This window comes from Neolamprologus multifasciatus, chromosome 3, assembly GCF_963576455.1.
Source record: "Neolamprologus multifasciatus chromosome 3, fNeoMul1.2, whole genome shotgun sequence".
NCBI classification, from domain to species: Eukaryota; Metazoa; Chordata; class Actinopteri; order Cichliformes; family Cichlidae; genus Neolamprologus; species Neolamprologus multifasciatus.
The window spans coordinates 46,190,024-46,213,355 of record NC_140441.1 but is presented as its reverse complement, the minus strand read 5'-3'; the positions used below and the strand labels follow the sequence as shown (position 1 = coordinate 46,213,355).

Sequence of the window (23,332 nt, the reverse complement as noted above, 5' to 3'; positions counted from 1 at the left end):
GGGGGAAGGTAAATAAAATGACATACATAAGTACAAAATACATGAATATGAAAGGTTTGGGGATTTAATTGGCTGATACATTTTTCGTTTGTTACCAAGTTGAACCTGCCAATTAGATTTGGTGTGTTTTAATTTTTAGAGAAGGAATATTTTGGGACAAGAATATTGTCCCAGAATAGTCCTAAGACTAGTCCTAAGACTAGTCCTAAGACTATTCTTAGAATAGTCCTAAGACTACGATTTTATATATTTGGTTATTCTGGTATTTTTAATTTTTAACAGTGCACTGAAAGTTTTGTTTGACAATTTTCTCTCCTACAAGCAGGCCTGCACGATTGGATCTGAAAGCGCTATACTAAATTTTTGGCTTGAAAATTGTCCCAAACTGAGCTTCTCCACATTACAATGGGCTCTGGAGAAAGTCACTTATTTGGGACGCAATCAGATAATGAGTCCCTGCCTAAAAGGATTTCGCGAGGTAATCCATTCTAAAATTCTTTTTTTGTTCTTTTTGAAATGTCGTCATATTGCTGGCAGTAGAAACTTAATGTGACACAAGAGGTTCTGCTATCAGCAATAAACACGGGGACTGACTGGACTGACTTGACACCAATATGCAAGATTGCACCTCCACCCAGAGAGACAAAAGGGTGGATGTATGTTTCTTTTTACAGGAGCAGAAAGATGACAGCAGCAGGTTGCATGGGCTTTTGGGCCGTGCTGACTTAACCTTTTAATTGCCACTTTCTGTGTCTGTGAATTTAACAGCGGTGTGTTATTCATGACCTTGTATTATTTACAGTGCAGAGGTCACTGTGAGAAAGTGTGCATACAAGATGCACTGGGCTAACATCTACACCACTTTTTCTACAGCAGAGGGTTAATCATATGATTTAATCACATGATTTGCAGCAGGACACCACTGGCCAATTTTTTAAACACAGGTTTACAGGCCTGGAGCAGAGCTACTCTATGGGAGAAGCCCTGGAATTTTTAAGAGAGAACGGGCAACTTTATTGTGCATCTCTAATTGTTTTGAATTGACACAGGGCAAGGACCATGTGGCAAAAGGGGTTTGCCGGGGTAGTTTTAATTTTTAATTACAGGTTCAGTAACAAAACTGACTGAAGGAGATCACCCATAAGATGCAGACTGAGACCTGGAGAGAAGGCTTCAAGAGCGAGCAAGAGAGAGAGAGAGCACAGCTTGCTGCAGGAAGCACAATGTCGGAAGTCTGGTGGGTACATCTGAAAGTGATTAAAAGAAAGTGGTTGGAGCCGAGGTGGACAGGACCAATCGAGTTGGTGGACAGGACATCGCACGCTGTTCGACTGAAGGGCAAACGCGAAGCCGGGTACCACTGGAGCTAGTGTACAGTAGCTTAGGAGCCAGGAAGGTCGGTGAAGGAGCAAGGAGCAACTTGAGCACCAAAAGGGGAATCGAGCCCTGACTCAGACGAGTCAGAGAACACCCAGACCTCAACCACAGGGGCAGAATAATCCCCTGGTCTGTGGCAAGGTCTCAGGGTAGTCTACCCCTGAGACTGAAGAAAGAAGAGACGGAAGAACGCAGAGACTCACCCCACGCTGGAAAAAGAAGACTGAGGGAATAGATGTTGAAGGCTATCTACTTCACACCACCCTTCTCAAGCAGTTAAACAGAGTTTATCTCAGGAAGTGACGAAAGCATTCACACCAGGTCTGGTCAGGTTTAGGAAACCAGTTATGCCCTAGGATGAAGGAGAGGTGTGATGTGATCTCTCATTGGAGAGATCAAAATGGGGATTGTTGAGAATAGATTCCTTAATGTACATCAACGTTAAAGAGAATATAGTTGTGATTGCTTGCAACACTATAATATTGTGGTAATGGGTGTAAGGATACAAAATAGAAAATAGGCCTGGGATGGGAACAAAGAACTGAGGTTCAGGGCAGAAGGAAAATCAACCCCCACCCCCAGGGCATGAAACAAGAGTTACTGAGGGTGAGGGGCAGACAAAGGGCAAACGGACACTACCTTAAAAGGAGGTGGGGGTCAGGGTGTCAGCACCCTTGGCCACTGTACTAGTGTATTTCCATTGTGGGGGTGTTTACTGTAGGGGGAGGAGACCAGAGGTTATAACTGTTGTGTGGAGTTCTTTAGATCAGCCTTTAGCATAGGACTGCATAGGAATGCAGTGTGCTGATCTCCAGATGCATCTGTAAGAATAATGGACAATAAAAGGATTGTGTAAAACATGGAAACATCTCCGCGTGATCTCTACCAGGACCAAAAGAATCGCAGAGACCAGCGTTGTCTCAACATTTGCAAAAGTCATTTACCATGTGCAGATGTTTCATATATTTTTATTCACAGTGTCAACACTGACTGGTTAGTGGCTACTCAAGTGTGCTTCAAGTCCACCGCATTGTAAGGTGTTAGATTGTGTTGTCTAAGGATCTGGGTTAAGACTCCGGGCTCCTCACACATGTGGGTTGAAATCCTATTGCTGCAATAAGAGTTTAACCAGGGCAGGCAGATGCTATTGTATCCAAAAACATTCAGGCAAGTATTAAACATGTTTTTCTACAACAGCAAGAGCATCACTGAATGTTCTGGGCTTCTATTTTGTGCTGCACTTTTTCAAGTTTTACTGTCTAGATTTTTGAGATGAGGTCCTTACTCGTAATGGTAGCATGACCGAGCGGTCTAAGGTGCTGGATTAAGGTTCCAGTCTCTTCGGAGGCATGGGTTCGAATCCCACTGCTGCCATACTGTTCTAGCGACAAAATTTTGTTTCGTCCATGCCTTACCAATAAATTGTAAGGGCTACAGTGGAAATCAAATCTGTTATAGAACGTCTGTCAAGTCCAAACATGCAGGAAACTCATCAAGAGCAATTCTTCCAAATCACATTAGTCAGGTCCTCTAAAGTCATTTACAACTTGCATGTTTTTTGTGTCTTTTTGTTCATGGTCTCATCACTGACTGGTTAGTGGACTTTCCCACATGCCACTCAAGTGTGCTTCAAGTCCAGTCCACTCCCTTGTAATGTGCTTTTGAGCAGAACCTGCAACCGCTGGAGAATTGATTAAGGTGCTGCTATGTTGGTCTCACCAAGGCTGCAGAGTGACAAGAGTATCCTTGATTTTCATGACAGTGGAGCAGTCCCATATCTAGTCTATCTATCAGTCTAGCAGTTAGAATGCCTGGTTCTCACCCAGGAGCACGAGCACGACAGTGGCGCATTACCTATCCAGTCCCATATGGTCTAGTGGTTAGGATATTTGGTTCTCACCCAGGAGCACGACAGTGGCGTACTACCTAACCAGTCCCATATGGTCTAGTGGTTAGGATTCCTGGTTTTCACCCAGGCGTCCTGGGTTCAACTCCCGGTATGGGAACATGTCTTTAATGTGCCCACAAGCCAATGTGTTCTTTGTGTTAATCCCACGATGGATTAAATGGGGCAAAGTTGTTGGCTGAAGGCAAACATCAGGTAAGGCAACAACCCTCTGGCTAAGCACATGGCATAAAACAGGTAACGGTTCAGATCAGGGCTATGCAGTTTTCAGTGATTAGGATGTACACAAGCAGGCCTGCTAGTTTGAGCGGGGAGTCAAGGTGGTTGTTTATGTGAAAATCAAATGAGCATCTTTGAAACAAGGGACGGTGCATTAAACGTACGTCTTTTGCTATCTTACAATGCTGTGATTGCAACCGTTCCTTGACTCTCTGTGAATGGTGATCCTGCCTGTTGATCAGTGGTTATGACAAGTTGCATATCGACAATGATGAAACTGAGCCAAGAGCCCATTGTTAATCAGGGTTGATGAACAGGTTTTGACCAGGACAGGCAGATGTTTTTGTGTCCAAAAAGTATTAAACATGTTTTTCTACAACAGTAAGAGCATCACTGAATGTTCTGGGCTTCTATTTTGGGATGATCTGATATCCTCGTGTTGGTGTTGTTCCCAGATCATCATGAAAATGTTGTTCCAGGTTCAACATTGCAAGTGACCAATCACATTATTGTGACGTTATTCTTTTGCGCACCAACCCATTCGTGCATTTATGAAATTCCAATGTTGCAAGGACAGTATCAATTCTGCTTAGCATTTATTAAAGGGTTAGGGTTAGGGTCCGTTGATCGGCGGACAAAGGCGGTTTCTCGCAGCTTAAGTAGTTTTTTGTTTTACGCCGTTTTTTCCCGAAGTCGCAAAAGTATGACATCACAACATTCTTATTGGTCACTTGCAATGTTGATCCTGGAACAACCTTTAGTATGATGATCTGGGAACAACACCAACATGAGGATATCAGATCGTGCTCTATTTTGTGCTGCACTTTTTCAAGTTTTACTGTCTGATTTTAGCGACGAGGTCCTCACTCACAATGGTAGCATGACCGAGCGGTCTAAGGTGCTGGATTTAGGCTCCAGTCTCTTCGGGGACGTGGGTTCGAATCCCACTGCTGCCATAGTCTTCAGGTTCTTTTCGTGTTTCCTCCATCCCCTACCAATAAATTGTAAGGGCTGCAGTAGAAATCAAATCTGTTACAGAATGTCTGTCAAGTACAATCAAGCAGGAATCTCATCAAGAGCAATTCTTCCAAACCAGGGTGATGTTAAGTGTTGTGGAAGTTTTCCATTCAATAAAGCCTGCAGACAAGCGGTGAGTGGTAGCTAACATTCTTTAATAATAACAAGAACAGAAACCAAGCTTGGTGAAGCAATGCATCATCGCGGGGCAGACGATGGGCAGAGTCCCTAACTGAGTCTAGCATGACCTTCAGTTACATACCTCTTACAGGCACTGAAGGCAGTACACAGCTGTTTTCACACCTTTGGTACCCCCCACCCCCAAAAGAAAGTTTCACACTCCCTTGCCACCTCTTACAGTGGAGAAGGAGACAAAAGACTCCTCCTCCCACTCTGGGTCCTTTGTGTGTGAATGCTTCCCTCCAACTTCCTGAGATACCATCTGTTACCAGTATGAGTGTGAGAGACATGCTAAAATCCAGTGGCACCAAGGTATTATACAATAAAATAATGTGATTAATACATGAATAAAAGAAATTCTTTTGCAAAAGTCATTTACCATGTGCAGATGTTTCATATATTTTTATTCACAGTGTCAACACTGACTGGTTAGTGGCTACTCAAGTGTGCTTCAAGTCCACCGCATTGTAAGGTGTTAGATTGTGTGGTCTAAGGATCTGGGTTAAGACTCCGGGCTCCTCACACATGTGGGTTGAAATCCTATTGCTGTAATAAGAATTTAACCAGGGCAGGCAGATCCTATTCTATCCAAAAACATTCAGGCAAGTATTAAACATGTTTTTCTACAACAGCAAGAGCATCACTGAATGTTCTGGGCTTCTATTTTGTGCTGCACTTTTTCAAGTTTTACTGTCTAGATTTTTGAGATGAGGTCCTTACTCGTAATGGTAGCATGACCGAGCGGTCTAAGGTGCTGGATTAAGGCTCCAGTCTCTTCAGAGGCGTGGGTTCGAATCCCACTGCTGCCATACTGTTCTAGCGAGAAACTTTTGTTTCTTCCATGCCTTACCAATAAATTGTAAGGGCTACAGTGGAAATCAAATCTGTTATAGAACGTCTGTCAAGTCCAAATATGCAGGAAACTCATCAGCAGCAATTCTTCCAAACGACATTAGTCAGGTGCTCTAAAGTCATTTACAACTTGCATGTTTTTTGTGTCTTTTTGTTCATGGTCTCATCACTGACTGGTTAGTGGACTTTCCCGCATGCCACTCAAGTGTGCTTCAAGTCCAGTCCACTCCCTTGTAATGTGCTTTTGAGCAGAACCTGCAACCGCTGGAGAATTGATTAAGGTGCTGCTATGTTGGTCTCACCAAGGCTGCAGAGTGACAAGAGTATCCTTGATTTCATGACAGTGCAGCAGTCCCATATGGTCTAGCGGTTAGGATTCCTGGTTTTCACCCAGGTGGCCCGGGTTCAACTCCCGGTATGGGAACATGTCTTTAATCTGCCCACAAGCCAATGTGTTTTTGTGCTAATCCCACGATGGATTAAATGGGGCAAAGTTGTTGGCTGAAGGCAAACATCAGGTAAGGCAACAAACCTCTGGCTAAGCACATGGCATAAAACAGGTAACGGTTCAGATCAGGACTATCCAGTTTTCAGTGATGAGGATGTACACAAGCAGGCCTGCTAGTTTGAGCGGGGAGTCAAGGTGGCTGTTTATGTGAAAATCAAATGAGCATCTTTGAAACAAGGGAGGGTGCATTAACCAATAATTCACAACACAAAATAAAACCATTTTACATAAAAAAGGTGCTCTTTTTTGCTAATAACTTATCAAATTTGTAAAATAAAAAATATGATGACCTCAAATTACAGAAACAAAGCAGGGCTCTGGCATTTGTAGTTGGTGAGGGCCACTTCAGGACAAATGGTAAAAGGCTCCCATATACACACTTGTGGAAAGAAGATTGGAGGATGTTATAGAAGAAAAGGGCGAGCTGACATTATATTAAACCCTATGGATTAAGAATGGGATGCCACTAGTGATGTGCCAAGGTTTCAGAGTGTGTGTCGAGAAATCCAGAAAATTCATGTCTGTGTGCCTTATGTTTCCTGTTTTATTTTGAAGAGGTCTGGTATCATGTTCAGTGTGTTTAGTTTCACTTCCCCTGTGGCTCATTATGTGCCTTCTAATCAGCTGCTTCCCCATGTGTTTCCACTTCCCCCGATCACTTCCTGTGTGTTTCCGTTCATTCCTCGCCCGTCTGTTTTCCTGCCTTGTGTCCATGTCATGTTTCCAGGGTTTTGAATTCATGCCAGGTCTTCATGTCAGGTTTCTATGTTCTTGTTTCTTTTCCATGATTTTTTATGTTTAGCCTCAGTTCACCCGGTTTAGGTTTAGTTTTGCCAGCCTTAATAAACGGCTCGTTTTCTGTTACGTCACGTTTTGTCTCTCTGCACTTGGGTCCACCGCCTCACTCCACACAGTCAGCATCTCAGCCAAACTGTGACAGGAAAGTGTCTGATGAAATTAAAAATAACTATCATAAACACTTTAGAAATGACATGTACACAAAGGTATGCCGTTTAGGATTGATATATCTCATTATTACATATTAGTCTGTAAATGGCCTGTTAAATATCCACAAAATGGTAAATGGACTGATTCTTATATAGCACTTTTCTACTCTCCCGGAGTGCTCAAAGCACTCTATACAACATGCCTCATTCACCCACTCTCACAAGCACTTTATCTATACATAGTGCTTTCTAAGTACATTCACACACATTCACACTCCGATGGATGCATTGGAGAGCAAGTTGGGGTTAGTATCTTGCCCAAGGATACTTGACATCCAGAACCAGGAATCGAACCACCAACCTTCCGATCAGTAGGTGACATGCTCTACCTCCTGAGCTACAGCCAGTCCTAATGTTTGTATGTGAAACAGCAGGTCACTCTATGACACATGCTGCATGTTATTGTTCAGTGAGGTTTTACACTGTAATCATACAGATACATGCATCCACGTACAATTATTTGATATTCTGAAAACCACCTTATTTTGTTTTTTTGTTTTGTTTTGTTTTGAACAAACAAGTCTTTATAAAATCCTCAGCAGTGTTTTACTTTTTGTCGCTAAAGCAACAAGAAGAAGAAGAAAGTGACAACAAAGTAACAAAAGCAGTTTTGTGTCAGGAAGGTTTATTGACTTTGAATTTCTATGGAAGAATTCCAAATATAATCCCACAGTTTAAAACACATTCAAAATTGCATCAAATGTGTATGTATTTAAGCTTTTAGTATTTTCCCATCTTTACAAATATTGTAAATGTAACAGGTGTTAATAAAACTTTATAAAAGGCGCTGCTTTTGGCGAGATGTAAGCTGTAGTACACACGAATGATGAACAGAGAACTGCAAACACACAAGATAAAACCTCTGAGACACTTAAATACAAACTTTGATTTGACACGCTGAGCAGCAGGCGAGTGACATCATTCACATTTCAACAGGGCGACTCATGTTTCAGTTACATTTCTGCTGTTGAAAATCACCTGTTACACCGAATTCAGCTTCGAACCATTAACTTTAAACAAAACGGACCCACACAGGAGACACGGTTGCTTTTTGTAATGTTGTAAAGCTGTTGGCTTTGTGCTGCTGGAGCTTTCTACGATCTATAGATCATCCGTAGTCTAAGCCAGCTATTCTAGGCTTTCCAACCATTTCCACACTCAAACCCACTTCATCATTACAAACAGTTCATGAGGTTTAACTAGTGCATATATCAGGTAACAAAAGGGTTCCTAGTGGCACATGTTGAGACATTAAAAATGGAAAGCAGAGCAAAACTTCCACTCAAGCCAAACTTTAATGTAAATTCTGAATCTTCTCAGATTCAGTGTGCATGTGCACTTACTGCTGACCTAAAACCACATCATTCATTCTGATAGCAGGTGACAGAGGAGAGAAAACTGCCTTGGCCCAACATTTGGAAGTTTGCGGTGGTCACTGCATCACACACTTCTCTTTCTGTTGTTTAGCATACTTCCTCCTGCGCTGCTCCAGGCCACGCTCCAGACGCTCATCCTCCTCCACGGCTCTGAGGACCAGAGGAGAGATGGTTACAAGCTGCCTGCACATGTTTTTGTGTCGGGAAAACTGTGGATGTCCATTTTTCTTTAAAAGTGTCTTTCAGTTATGAGTGAGGTGACGGCAGCTCAAGAGGAAGAGCGGGTCATCTTCTAACTGGAAGGTTGTTCTTGTATGAACGTATATGAATGGCTGACACCTCAGGTCATTTACCATTTACAAACAGAAGGTGAGGCCAGTTAAACAGGAGTAAATTCCTCATCAGAAACTAGTAAATCTGTTCAAAAACTACTGATGTTATCACCGACTTATTGCTGAGTCAAGAGGTTCAATAAAAAATGCAAAAAAGATGGAAGTAGTGTTTGAAAGCTGAATATGAAACCATGATTTGCTTCCAGGCTCATTGTGATGTTTCATACAGGCTGCTAATAAAATTCACTTTTTAGTTGAATCTGAAAGTGTAGGAATAGTTTATCATGTGTGTATCGTGTGTCTCACCCTCTCTCCTTGGCATCTATACTGTGGACCAGTTCATCCCTCTGGTTCACCAGTGACACCAGCTCCTGGAGCAGCAGCTGCTCTCTGTGTTTATGGGCCTGAGTCTTCTGCCACTCTGCAGCACACAGACACAGAGGTGGGACAGAGAACAGTTTAGGGAGGAAACGAGCTGTAACGAGCTGCTTTTTACTTTTTTCTGTATAGACGAAGTCTGCAACAGAGACCTTGTCACGGCGGGGTGAGGAAAGAGGTAGACCCAGATGCAGACATGGTGGAGACAAAACGTAGTTTCAAAAATAAAGCGAGCCTTTATTGGCTGATTGCAGAAGAAAAAACAAGGAACTAGGGAAACTAAGGAGGCCTGAACACTGTGTTAACAAAAAGGCTGTGACACTCAGTGAAAAACTATGACAAACTGTGAACACTGAGTAAATGAGAAAACACAGAGAAACAATGGAGTAAACCTATGAAAACTGTGGTGAGGTTAACAGACTAAATACACATAAGGAATGATCAAAGGAAGTAGAATCACATGGGAAAACAGCTGACAACAATTAACATAATGACAGGACACGTGAAACTAAACATAACACAAAACTCTTTCAAAATAAAACAGGAAGCATAAGGAAATCCAGACATGACTTGAACTTGACAAACAAAGAAAACTTGGACATGAAACATGGCAGAATGTAACTAGATAAACCGAAATGAAACTAGACTAAAAAGAATAACAAAACACCAAGAAACTCAGAATATTGGGTCACATGACCCAGGGCCAAGACAGACCTGGTATGTGGAACATACTAGGGATGCAACGATACCAATTTTTTCAAACCGATACGATACCGATACTTGGATCTGAGTACTTGCCGATACCGAGTACAAAAACCGATACTTCTACCACACACACACACAAATGCAATGAATTGGAAGACAGGTTTTATTTTATTCTCTGCCGGTAAAAAAAAAAAATCTTAATAAAAATGACCACAAAAAAATTTCATGTGAAAAATAAGCACTTCTGTTAAATTATTGCAGAGTCTCCACATTGTAATTTAACAGAATATCACTGAACTATTGGCACTGTCCCGAGCTTTCAGAATAATAAATAAACACTTCTGTTTGGAATAAAATAAATACAAATCAGGTTTGCGAATAAAATAAACTTTTAAATTATTGCAGAGTGTCCATATTGTAAACAAACAAACAAAATAATTTGAGTATTTGGCATTGACGAACAAACTCCTCATCTGCCCGTGGATCGTCAGTCCCCCTAGTGGCCAATCTAAAAAACTACAACAGAAATGACAAGCCACCCTCTGATTAATGAAATAAGATAGTATCGGTTCATGGTATCGGTTAACTTTTACGAGTATGAGTACACACACATTTTACAGTATCGGTATCGGTGCATCCCTAGAACTTACTGTTACAAAGTAGGTTCCACATATCAGGATATCAAGTGGCAACATTCATAAAAAGTCAAAAAGGAAATCTGACATCTAGTTTCACGGTGAATTTAGTGGCTGTCAACTGTGCTTGATAAGACCTGCCAAATTAAAGGCTGACGCTCTGTGCAGGGACGTCACTCCACAGGTAATATTTCTAGTGACACAGACACTGAGTGACTCCTGGCTTTCTGTGGAATGAGAGGTTGAGTGATTAGAGGGTTGTGGCCATTCTGCTGTTGTCGACTCTGCAGCTTGGTTTTGAAAACATGTGCAGTGGAAAACACGTGACGAGTACTGAACTCACTGAATGCTTCTTCTTTTTTACCAACTGAATTTTCTTGTTGTGCAAATTCTATTTAATTTGTCTCTATTTGTCGAAAAAGTGATGGTGCTAGTGTCAAAGGTCACAAGAAGCTGTTTGAAGTGAAACATATTTTGTTTGTACAGCCAAAGTTACTGATGAAATTCATGTTAATGAGTTTGATGTGATTTAAAATGAAAACTATGCTTTTGTGTCACGGTTTTGTTGAGGTGGGCAGTGAAAACATTTCCTCCTGCCATGTGAGGATTGAAAGAAACAGTTTACTGACAGGCTAAGTCGGTGATTAAGCCTGTATGTAGTTACGTATAGGTACATGTACGCAGCGCACCAAATAGCAGCTGATCTCTCAGTAGGGTTTTGCTTTTAAACAGAGGGTGTCAGTTCCCATTTCTTAGCTCTGCTGACACATCTCAGTAGCTAAACTAAACCTAATCAAGGTTTTAACTCCACTATGGGAACATGAAACAGTTTAATACCGACTGTTAGAAAGTCATACCGTCAATTGCCATCATGTCCCTCAGCTCCTTGTTTAACAGCTCAAATCTTCGTTCCAAGTCTTGTTCTTCAAGCCTGTTAATCAGAACAGATGGAAATGATTTATGACACACCAACATTTGTGTTTCATTTAACTTTTTCTTAGGTGGGAACCCCCAGCCACGATTTGAACCAACATCCTTGCTATAAAGTGTTATGACAGAGTTGACCACTCCACCATCTGCTAATAGAGGTAAAATACCAAAATCCAAGATGTGTGTGTGTGAATACGTTTGAAGCCATAGAAAAAAGCACTGTATGAATTTGTGCATGTGAATGGGTGAAGGTAGCATGTAGTAAAAAGCACTTTGAGTACTCAGAGTAGAAACGTGCTATAAGAGTATCACTCAATTTACCAAATACACCAATACGACCACCTGCCTAATAATGACGTTCCCGTCGAGACGTGGACTCCGCTGGAGCCCTGCAGCAGTGTTGCCAACTTAGCGACTTTGTCGACTTTGTCGCTAAGTTGCCAACACTATATTTAGCGAGTTTTCAACCCCCCTTAGCGATTTTTTTTCTAAAAAGCGACTAGCGACAAATCTGGCGACTTTTTCTGGTGTTATTGGAGACTTATTTATGACGTCTTTTTGACGTGAAGCGCGTATCGCTTTTACTCTCAACAAGCAGCGCTACTGCCGTGGGCACCTCGCCCGTGCCAAAGCGCTCACGGGCGGAGGATAGCCCCCCCCAGCTGCTATCAGGGCAGGAGATGTTCACACCTATGCGTCCCAACTGCAAATGAACCGCGCATGAGCGAAGCCGCTGCTCCCCCACTGACTGTAACGCAGTCAGTTCTTCTTTTACTGTTATGCTGTTTTGTGGATCAGGTTTAAAACTACTTATAAACACACACACAAAGTAACTCCACCAGAGTGCCTATTTCGGGTCACTTTTGTCGGTCCAAGCCCGGATAAAGGAGCTGGGTTGGAATTGTGACATTAAAAAAAACAATAATTGCTAAAATAAATTTAATTCGTAGTTCTAAATAAACTCTAAATGCATTTAGGACGTTTTTTACTCACTTTATGTCTCTTCCACGATGTTATTTCTCTCTCCTACAATGTAAGTTACAATTATATTAGCATGACCAATTATGCAAATTAGGCGATGACGTCATTTAGCGACTTTTAGGACAGCCAATAGCGATTTTCCTTACTGAGGAGTTGGCAACACTGCCCTGCAGATGTCCTGTGGTCTCTGCCACCAAGATGTTAGCAACAGATCCTTAAAGTCCTGCTGGGCCTCTGTGGATCTGACTCATTTACTTTCTAATATTTTACACACCAACAGGAGTCATGATGAAGAGATAATCACCTCACCTATCAGTGGTCATAATGTTATGTCTGATTGGTGTACATAATGCAAGTCAGCAACATTTTTACAAGTAGAGAATGTAAAGAATCGCTTAAAGTAGTGATTAAAAAAAAGTAAAATACTAAAATAAAATAACTACATCATTTCAATATTCATCTACTTTTTTAATATGAGGCGGTTGCTACAGGAAAAAAAGCTGCATAGATTCAGGACGGCTGTCCCCAAGCAGTCCAGCTTGAGATATACAGTACTGTGCAAAAGTCTTGAACCACCCCTTACTCCTTTAAGACTGTCCTGTCATGTCAAAGTGGTCTCTGTGTTGTTCTTTGGACACTGGCTGCTTTTTCACTTATGTTCAGTTCTGTGCTTGGACCTGACCATTTTCACAGGACTCTTCATTGTAAGGTAAAAACAGACCTACAAAAATATATTCCTCATATACAATATATCTTAAAGTCACGTCCTTGAGAAAAAGGAAAGATCCCCTTCTGATGACCCATCAACTGGTTACCAAAGCCTCGTGATAAATGGTGTCAGTGGAAGGACGGCCATGGAGAAACCATTCTTAAGGAAGGAAAACAGGAAGAAAAGGCTGGCATGTGCCAAAATTACACAAGAACTCTCTGACATAGTTTAGAGCTGCATTCAGTAAGTGCTGTCTTAGAGCTAGTCACAATGAATGGAGTTATTAACACAGATCCACCATCTGGTAAATGGACTGATTCTTATATAGCACTCTTCTACTCTGCCAGAGTACTCAAAGCACTTCATATAACATGCCACATTCATCTTCTTCTATGATTTTAAGTGCTCACTAATATTCACACACATTCATCAGAGAGCAACTTTGGGTTAATATCTTGCCCAATGACATTTGGCCTGCAGACTGGGATTGAACCAGCATCTACCTCGTGAGCTACAGCCGCCTATCTGGAGCGGCAATCTGGAAAGCATCTGTCTGACAGCAGCTTCATTAAACAGTAATCCCAAACACACTGCGAGTGCATTAAAAGCATACCTGATAGAAAAACCACACTATCAGTTATGGTTTGGCCTACGCAGAGCTTGGACCTTAGTATTATAGAAGCAGTGTGGGATAAGAGAAGAGAACAGATACAACCGAAGAAGAATGTCCTACGTACTAATCCTGAAGATTACATGAAACATTGTGTAGGAGAGTTCAAGCTGTGTTGTAGAATGAAGGTGGTTATACTAAATATTGACTTTCAAGCTTGTTAAATTTGTACAAACTGAGTTTTTGTTTTGTTTTTTTGCCTTAAACGCTGTAATTTTATGTATTCTTGCACATTTCAACAAATCACTGCATTAAGTTCCTATTTTCCCAGCAAAATATGAAGGAATGAGGGGGGCTCAAGACTACAGTGTATGAAACTCATCCCAAATGAGATTTTGGTCGTTTTTTTAGTGTTTGAACATGAGCAGAAACCTTGTTGATAAATTAGTAATTAATTGTTCATCCAAAATCCAAGAAAAAAATGACAAAATGTCAGAGGGTTGACTTAATCTGTCAGTCGCCTCTCACAGCACCTGCAACCAAAAACTTTAACTGCCGACAGAGAAAAGCAAAAATCTTTGGCATAAGCAAGCAAAACATACATTTGGCAGAACATGCACCAACAACCACAAATGAAAAGGATGTTTTTATAGTGTTGCAAGTAGGAATGGAACATGTAATAATAATAATGGATTGCATTTATAAAGCGCTTTTTGAGACCCTCAAAGCGCTTTACAATTCCACTATTCATCCACTCTCACATTCACACACTGGAGGAGGCAGCTACAGTTGTAGCCACAGCTGCCCTGGGGCAGACTGACAGAGGCGAGGCCGCCATATCGCGCCATCGGCCCCTCTGGCCATCACCAGTAGGAGGTAGGTGAAGTGTCTTGCCCAAGGACACAACAAGCGAGACTGTCTGAGCAGGGGCTCGAACCGGCAACCTTCCGATTACAAGACGAACCGGCAACTTTCCGATTACAAGACGAACCGGCAACTTTCTGATTACAAGACGAACCGGCAACTCTTTGAGCCACGATCGCCCCTGTATTTAAATATAAACTCTGCATAGTATTTTGGGATCTATTTGTAGAAAAAGCAATTGGAAAACACTAACATCATGTGGTCTGTTTAGTAGCTATTCTGGAGTTTTCTCAACAACATGGCTACGGTGTGGTGAATGATTATGAATGAACTTTAAAGTTCTCACAGATTAGTACTATGGCCTCCTGGTTGTCTGCACCGTCCTGTTATTCTAGTTACAGAGCAGGTCACCTACTAATCGGATAAGTTGGTCGTTTGAACCCTGGCTGCTTCAGCCAGGCACGTCAAATATCCTTGAGCAATATACTAACTATATACTAACCCCAATTCACACTCTGATGCATCAGAGTGGCACATAAAGTATATACATATGTGTAACCTGCCTCTGCTAAGCATGTGCTGCTAAATGGACCTAGAGGAGAGATTTTTGTCTTAATGTCAGTGGTATACTGGTATTCTACAGTTTCCTCTGCACAATGTGTGCAGTGTGTGTGTGTGTGTGCAGTGTGTGTGTGTGTCTTACAATAGCTGTAGATGGTCCTGCCTCCGGATTAAAGCATTTTTCTTGTTAACCAATGTGAACCATTCCTGAATCAACCTCTCCTCCTCCTCCTTGTCGCTGCCTGTGGGGTAAAACCATCATTAATTTCCCGTCTTGGTTAAAGTCTTCTTTGTTCTCTTTCTTAGATTAGAACATGGTGGGCAGGTAGAACGGGTATTTTACCTGTTTCCAGCAACTGTCTGAGTTTCCTCTCCACCACATCTGCTCTGTTATCAACGTGATTTTGTTCTGCTTCCAAGGCTTCCATTTGATTCAGCACGTACTCGCTCGGGTCCTAGATACAACAATAATTACTCACTCTGCAGACGATGAGAGGAGAACAAAAGATTCTCCACAGACTTCCTGACGCACTTTACAAATTACAGTTAAACAGCTGCTTGCTCACCTGGCCCTCTGGTCTTCTGTCCTTTAACGCAGCATCCATTCTCTCTGCATGAAAAAAATGTAAAAATGAGCAACCAATCATTCATCATTATATCCAAGTTCTGTTGTTGTTGTTGTGTTTTTGCTTTTAGTTTAAGTCAAAGAGAACTAACCGGTTTCTGACTTCCTTTGGGCTTCAGCCTGCAGAGACAAACAACATCCACACACAATGTAGATAAGACAAAGAATGACATTTCAAAGGAATAAACAACTCAGGGGAGGCAGCATAAGGTAACATACCACTGATATGTCTCCTTCTTCGACTGACCCGCTCCTGCGCTGTGACCGACGCTTCTTAACCAGGTCAGCATCTCTGACACGAGAGAAGCTAGACTTGAACAGAAAATGACTCCGTGGTGGCGCCACTGGAGACTGAGCTGCACTCACCCCAGCAACCTCCGAGCGTTTGGTTCTGGGAGGCGGCACCACGTCCCTGCTGGCTTTACTGTCCTTCTCTGCAGTGCTTACACTCCCATTAGTCTCAAGACTTATACCCTCCTCCTGGAGTCTCTGGGCGCAGTAGCGAACAGTTGCCTCGCGGTCGTCTTGGGCCTCTCGGTCCCCTGCTACGGCATAACTGGACTCACTGGTGTCTTTGTCTATGTGAAGCACACTGAGCTCCTGGCCAGTGAAATATGTGCGGATCTGGTTAAGGTAGGTCATGACAATGAGGCGGTCAGGCACTGCAAGCATGACCATGTCTGAAGGCTCCATCAACCTTGAAATTCCAAGTTCAGCAAAGCCATTAAAAGCCTGCAACATGTACAAATACAAGGACATTATAAGGACTTCCCATATATTAAGTAATCAGTACTTGATATTTCATGAGAATATAGGAAATTGTTAACCACCTTTTTGTTGTTTTGCTTGATGTCATATGGATCCAACATTTAAAAATTACTAGAAAAAGACAAAACAGGGCAACATACCATATTTATCTTTTAAGTTTCATTGAATCTTTAATTAACCAGTATATGCATTGACAAAGGAAACCTCGCCAAGAAAACAAACCAAAAACTATAAAATCCTGTGCAATGTGTAAAACAAATTTAAAATCAAGCATAAAACGACACGTTAAGACAGAGCAAGCAGTAAGGCTTAAGTACAACTAAACAGATAAAAAAAAAGTAGCTACTCTGTATTGTGTTGGCACATGGGATCCTTAAATTTAGTTAAATCTGTTTCATATACTAGAATTATTTTTTCCACAGTGTTGTGGAAATAGAAGGCGTGAGTGGACAAGGGATGTGGAATGCTAACAAATAATCCCAACGGAAGAGGTTGCATGAATGTCACAATGGACATATGGAATCTTGGACACCCAACATCTAGACCAACATCAAAACAACTATTAGTTCAATGTACCAACATCCGAAAGAAGATCACGGGGAGATATCATCATCCTCGCCATCTGAGATTGGGTACCAAGCTCAACAGCTGATCTGAGAGATAAGATCGTGGCTAAACTGGAAACCCTCCGTGCCAGATTACCAAGACTATGTAAAGTACCCTCTGATGGACTAGCAGAAGGTGTGAATGCAGCTTTATGGACAATCCCTACTGCGACCATCACTGAAACCAGCCAGCTGATCTACACCACGGCAGCAATGATAATTGAGATGCTTGGGTATAAGACACAGAGCAACAAGGAGCAGTACCCTCCATGGAGCAGGAAACTAGAGGTCAAGATCAAGGCAGCATGGAGGGAAGTTGGGCAACTATTGGAGATGGGGTGTCTAAGAAGTACAGCAAGCTATTCACACCTGAGGCCTTAGAAACTACCAAGCAAAAACTTATAGCCTTGGCCAGCTGTTTGAAGAGATATACCAGAGAGACAGAATCCAGGAGAATAAACCAGATGTTCTCAGTGAAACCATCCAAGGTTTTCTCTCAGTGGCAGGAGAACAATTTTAGAACAGCCCCACCAAGCCTGGAGACAAATACTCAAAGAGCATATGGGAGAAGGATGCAACCCATAACAACAATGCTCAGTGACTAGATGAGCTAAGAGCAGACCATAGCAACCTCCACGAAAAGAGTCCAGTAACTATCACAGTGGCAGGCATTCAAGAAAGAGTATCAAGGGGCAAAGATGCCCCTGAGACAATCCAGCACATAACAGCAGGGAGCAAGATGCTAGCAGGCAGGGAATACACGGAACGCCATAACCAAGTGGTCGGAATAGGATACAGGAACATCAGAGCCTGAGGTCCTGAGGTCAAAATGGGACATGCCCATCAGGGCGGTTGAGAATGACCAAGCTTAGATCCAGTAGGACTTCAACTGGTGATGGCTAACCAACCAAATATTGAACTGGCTGACAACATCAAAGCACTACATTTTTACATATACAATTAGCATTAAAACACACAGAGAGGTAGCTAAACATTTGGCCGGTGAACACCTGGAAAGCTGCACACAATAGCTGATGTTGCTTATAGTCAAGCTAAAAATTAAACTAGCAGTTCACAGTCTATCCAGTAGGGGTGATAGGGCAACTGTTTCTTACATCTTTTCTGGGTGGAAGTGATGTAAGATGGCACAAAACGCGAGGCCGTTCCTCCAGGAAGTGCTGAAATTGGTAATCTTCACTCCCTTGTGATTCTTTGTGATCTGCTGACACCATTCCAGTAAGGACTGACTTGATGTAACTAATATCGGACTTCCCGGTGGATTCTAGAAAACACAATAAGATTATTTGGAAATTATAGTGACATAAAGTGCAGAATTACACATTTTTAATTGAATAGGTTTAATGTGCATTAAACGTTAAGGAGTTTAAAGCTTTTTCAGACACAGCCCCCGTTTTTAGGGGTCACATTTATTTAACAACAGTCAGAACCTGTTTTATAGACATGCCGAGGCTACTGTGTCATTAATTAATTAAAGAATTAATTTATTTGGGATTTTCTCCAGTATACAAATTGCCAAAAGTATTTGCTCATCTGTCTCCACATGTATATCACCATAACACCCCTTTCTTAATTCATAGGATTCATAGCATTGGTTCTCACCCAGGAGCATGACAGTGGCACGTTACCTAACCAGTCCCATATGGTCTAGCGGTTAGGATTCCTAGTTTTCACCCAGGCGGCCCAGGTTCAACTCCCGGTATGGGAACATGTCTTTAATGTGCCCACAAGCCAATGTGTTCTTTGTGTTAATCCCACGATGGATTAAATGGGGCAAAGTTGTTGGCTGAAGGCAAACATCAGGTAAGGCAACAAACCTCTGGCTAAGCACATGGCATAAAACAGGTAACTGTTCAGATCAGGACTATACAGTTTTCAGTGATGAGCATGTACACAAGCAGGCCTGCTAGTTTGAGCGGGGAGTCAAGGTGGCTGTTTATGTGAAAATCAAGTGAGCATCTTTGAAACAAGGGAGGGTGCATTAAAGTTAAGTCTTTTGCTATCTTACAATGCTGTGATTGCAACCGTTCCTTGACTCTCTGTGAATGGTGATCCTGCCTGTTGATCAGTGGTTATGACAAGTTGCATATCGACAATGATGAAACTGAGCCAAGAGCCCATTGTTAATCAGGGTTGATGAACAGGTTTTAACCAGGACAGGCAGATGTTTTTGTGTCCAAAAAGTATTAAACATGTTTTTCTACAACAGCAAGAGCATCACTGAATGTTCTGGGCTTTTATTTTGTGCTGCACTTTTTCAAGTTTTACTGTCTGGATTTTTGCGATGAGGTCCTCACTCGCAATGGTAGCATGACCGAGCGGTCTAAGGTGCTGGATTTAGGCTCCAGTCCCTTCGGGGACGTGGGTTCGAATCCCACTGCTGCCATAGTCTTCAGGTTCTTTTTTTGTTTCTTCCATCCCCTACCAATAAATTGTAAGGGCTGCAGTGGAAATCAAATCTGTTACAGAATGTCTGTCAAGTACAATCAAGCAGGAATCTCATCAAGAGCAATTCTTCCAAACCAGGCTGATGTAAAGTGTTGTGGAAGTTTTCCATTCAATAAAGCCTGCAGACAAGCGGTGAGTGGTAGCTAACATTCTTTAATAATAACAAGAACAGAAACCAAGCTTGGTGAAGGAATGCATCATCGCGGGGCAGACGATGGGCAGAGTCCCTAACTGAGTCTAGCATGGTCTTCAGTTACATACCTCTTACAGGAACTGAAGGCAGTACACAGCTGTCTTCACACCTTTGGTACCCCCCATCCCCAAAGAAAGTTTCACACTCCCTTGCTACCTCTTACAGTGGAGAAGGAGACAAAAGACTCCTCCTCCCACTCTGGGTCCTTTGTGTGTGAATGCTTCCCTCCAACTTCCTGAGATACCATCTGTTACCAGTATGAGTGTGAGAGACATGCTAAAATCCAGTGGCACCAAGGTATTATACAATAAAATAATGTGATTAATACATGAATAAAAGAAATTCTTTTGTGTTGAGAATAGATTCCTTAATGTACATCAACATTAAAGAGAATATAGTTGTGATTGCTTGCAACACTATAATATTGTGGTAATGGGTGTAAGGATACAAAATAGAAAATAGGCCTGGGATGGGAACAAAGAACTGAGGTGCAGGGCAGAAGGAAAATCAACCCCCACCCCCAGGGCATGAAACAAGAGTTACTGAGGGTGAGGGGCAGACAAAGGGCAAACGGACACTACCTTAAAAGGAAGTGGGGGTCAGGGTGTCAGCACCCTTGGCCACTGTACTAGTGTATTTCCATTGTGGGGGTGTTTACTGTAGGAGGAGGAGACCAGAGGTTATAACTGTAACTGTTGTGTGGAGTTCTTTAGATCAGCCTTTGGCATAGGACTGCATAGGAATGCAGTGTACTGATCTCCAGATGCATCTGTAAGAATAATGGGCAATAAAAGGATTGTGTAAAACATGGAAACATCTCCGCGTGATCTCTACCAGGACCAAAAGAATCGCAGAGACCGGCGTTGTCGCAACAATTTGGTGCCCGTGACCCGGATCTTGGTAGTTGATCTCCATTTGGACCTTGGCTGAAGCGGAATGGACACTGAGGGTATTGCCGGCAAAAAACAAGGTAAGCAGAACCTGTTTAATCAAATCTGCATATTGGAAATTAAGCTAAATTTCACCCAAAAGTGTCCTGAACGCAGAAGTCCGTAAATTTTGATAAGAGATGTGTGTAGAACAGAGCTGGTTTCTCTAAAAGTGTGGGTTGGAGGCCCAGACAGCAGGACTTTCTAAATTCCATTGTCCTTAGATGTGGCTGCCCCTCCTATGAGTTGACGAATTCATAGGCCCAGACGGCGTTTCTGGAGCTTGGTTTGAGGCCTGGGGAATTCAGGAACCCCTAATTCTACTAAAACGGTTTGAGGCTGAGGGAGTAGATTGGCTAAATATTCCTCCCTAAATTCTACTAAAACGGTTTGAGGCCGAGGGAGTAGATTGGCTAAATATTCCTCCCTAAATTCTACTAAAACGGTTTGAGGCCGAGGGAGAAGATTGGCTAAATATTCCTCCCTAAATTCTACTAAAACGGTTTGAGGCCGAGGGAGAAGATTGGTTAAAATTCCTCCCTAAATTCTACTTTGTTGTGAGTTTGTGTTTTAAGAAATCTTAGGTTTGCAAAGTGTGATTGTGCAGAGAGCAGCATGTGGCTGAATCTGAAGAACAAAAGGTGTGTGTGTGGGGGTGCTCCTTTGAGGACAAAGGAAAGTTGTGTAGGTGTGTGTTTAAACTACCTGATGACCAAAATGGAGGAGGTGTGTGTAAGTGCCCTGGGGGGCAAAATGGAGGTGAGGAGCAAAATAGAGGTGTGTGTGTGTGTGTGTTCCTTTGAGGGACAAAAGGGGAGACAGAGCGGATTACAGGGGATTATTGACAAAACAATAATAGTAATAATATGGAGAATTTGATCAACAACTAGATGAGAGCAGTTGGGGAGAAAGGAAAAGAGAGGTTGGAGAAGTGGATTAAGAGGTTGATGTGCGGGTGTAAAACAATGGGGTAAAAAAAAAAAAAGGGTAAAAATGAAAAGAAAAAATACCAAAACAAAAAAAGTGTGGAATTGTGAGAGGGGAACTGTCTCCAACTGGGGGGAGCGGGTGATACTGCAGGTCACCAGCTGCCCTTAGTGGACACAAAAGAAAAACAGAATAGGAGTGTGGTTGATGAAAAAAAAGTAATAATAATATGAAGAGGGTTTTGTTTTTCTCAGTCAAGAACAACTAAAATCTTACTTTCAGGGTTTTTAAGACAGGAGAGAGACACGGCTGGAATTAATTGGACATTACAACACAAGGGGAAGTGAAACTAGAAACACTGAAAGACCTTCAAAATAAAACAGGAAACACACCAACTGAACTCTAACACAGATGCAAATTTAACACAGACTGGGGAGACAGAACATAGGAATGTGGAACAGGAGGGCACAGAGGACACAAAACACTAGGGATAATTAGAAACAAGCCAAAATAAACAAAACCACAGAATGTTAATAAACTTAAACATAAACACGGAGTCCACAGACTCCAGACCAGGACAGTGAATGATCAAGTTGTCTCAGTGTGTCACTTGCAGGTGGGGAGATGGACCTTGATCAATTCTCCACAAGCAGCAGTCGGAAGACAATTATAGGTAAAGATCATTAGAAACACCCAGCCCAAGTTTTGGCTGAATTGTTTTGCAGCTTCCCGTCCTCATCCTGAAAAAGCAAGCTCCAAGGAAGCTAATCGCTTCTTGAAGACACGGAGTGCAGTTCCAGAAGCACAGACATGAACATCAACAGTGGACAGCAGGCCAAGAGACAACAGCAGAGTCCTGAGCATAGAGGTCCAGCAGCGCTATGGGCAAACGACATCAGAGAAAGAAAGAGAAGATCCATCATCACGACTGAATGGATGGAGAGATGCAGTTCCAGCAAGCTGCAACTTCACTGTGGGTGAAGGACTTTTGAGGAGACTTTCTGAGTTTGACATTTGCCATGTTTGGAGCAAAATGGCAATGAAAGAGACGGTGGGAGAATACACAGGACAAAGCTGAAGCGAACTGACTGCCATTGGACTGCAAAGTGGGAGAGGAGAACGGAGTGAGAGGAGCAAGTGAGGACACAGGAATGTTGTTTTAGTCTGGGGAATCAAATTGGGTTAAGGAATCCAGGGAGACAAACGACTGCCTTGAAGTGAAGAATAGAAAAAGTGTCCAGACCACCACAAAACGGGGAGGAAGACAAGCACTGAGATATGCAAGTGCACTGCTGGACAAAACGGAAAGGCAACACCTCACGTGCACACAACATGTACTGGGGGTAGCACAAAATCATACAGGAAGTGCACACATCACAAGAGGGTACCTGTAGAAGGGGTTAACAACACACAGCGTGGTTGCCTATGGTAACTCGCAAGCATTAGGATTTAGCTGTGCCTGACTATGATTGAGATTTTTAATTTTTATTTAGGTGTTTCTGAAACAAAAAGGTGGAGCAAAAGAGGTTTTGTTTCAGAAAAAAGGGGGAAGGTAAATAAAATGACATACATAAGTACAAAATACATGAATATGAAAGGTTTGGGGATTTAATTGGCTGATACATTTTTCGTTTGTTACCAAGTTGAACCTGCCAATTAGATTTGGTGTGTT

At 42.2% G+C, this 23,332-nt stretch overlaps 1 protein-coding gene, 1 long non-coding RNA gene and 6 other non-coding genes across 8 annotated transcripts in view; 7 read left to right on the top strand and 1 right to left on the bottom strand.

The window, feature by feature from the left end:
• The window catches only part of LOC146523634 (uncharacterized), a 65,966-nt gene that overhangs the window by 25,729 nt on the left and 16,905 nt on the right, over window positions 1-23,332 (top strand). The window lies entirely within an intron of this gene.
• On the top strand, window positions 2,670-2,751 carry trnal-aag (transfer RNA leucine (anticodon AAG)). The gene has a single exon. It is a non-coding gene; the product is annotated as a tRNA-Leu (tRNA).
• On the top strand, window positions 3,312-3,383 carry trnae-uuc (transfer RNA glutamic acid (anticodon UUC)). Its single transcript has one exon. It is a non-coding gene; the product is annotated as a tRNA-Glu (tRNA).
• On the top strand, window positions 4,377-4,458 carry trnal-uag (transfer RNA leucine (anticodon UAG)). Its single transcript has one exon. It is a non-coding gene; the product is annotated as a tRNA-Leu (tRNA).
• Window positions 5,427-5,508, top strand: trnal-aag (transfer RNA leucine (anticodon AAG)). The gene has a single exon. It is a non-coding gene; the product is annotated as a tRNA-Leu (tRNA).
• Window positions 5,904-5,975, top strand: trnae-uuc (transfer RNA glutamic acid (anticodon UUC)). Its single transcript has one exon. It is a non-coding gene; the product is annotated as a tRNA-Glu (tRNA).
• On the bottom strand, window positions 7,675-16,641 carry LOC146523641 (EH domain-binding protein 1-like protein 1). Its single transcript, XM_085155415.1, has 9 exons — window positions 16,603-16,641; window positions 15,992-16,504; window positions 15,865-15,892; window positions 15,714-15,757; window positions 15,491-15,602; window positions 15,290-15,389; window positions 11,350-11,423; window positions 9,081-9,195; window positions 7,675-8,592 (listed from the first exon to the last, which is right to left on the bottom strand). Exons 1-9 carry the CDS (start codon window positions 16,639-16,641, stop codon window positions 8,499-8,501), a joined length of 1,119 nt encoding a protein of 372 aa, XP_085011541.1. The 3' UTR covers window positions 7,675-8,498.
• Window positions 19,468-19,549, top strand: trnal-uag (transfer RNA leucine (anticodon UAG)). Its single transcript has one exon. It is a non-coding gene; the product is annotated as a tRNA-Leu (tRNA).

Bases quoted from the DNA above. Each gene is read 5' to 3' on its own strand.
- LOC146523641 (XM_085155415.1), bottom strand. From the start codon at position 16,641: ATGTTGGATCCATATGACATCAAGCAAAACAACAAAAAG. The intron at 15,603-15,713 runs GTGAGCAAGCAG...TGTTGTATCTAG, and splicing joins ACAGAAGACCAGAGGGCCAG to GACCCGAGCGAGTACGTGCT. The intron at 9,196-11,349 runs GTATGACTTTCT...TGTGTGCTGCAG, and splicing joins GGACATGATGGCAATTGACG to AGTGGCAGAAGACTCAGGCC.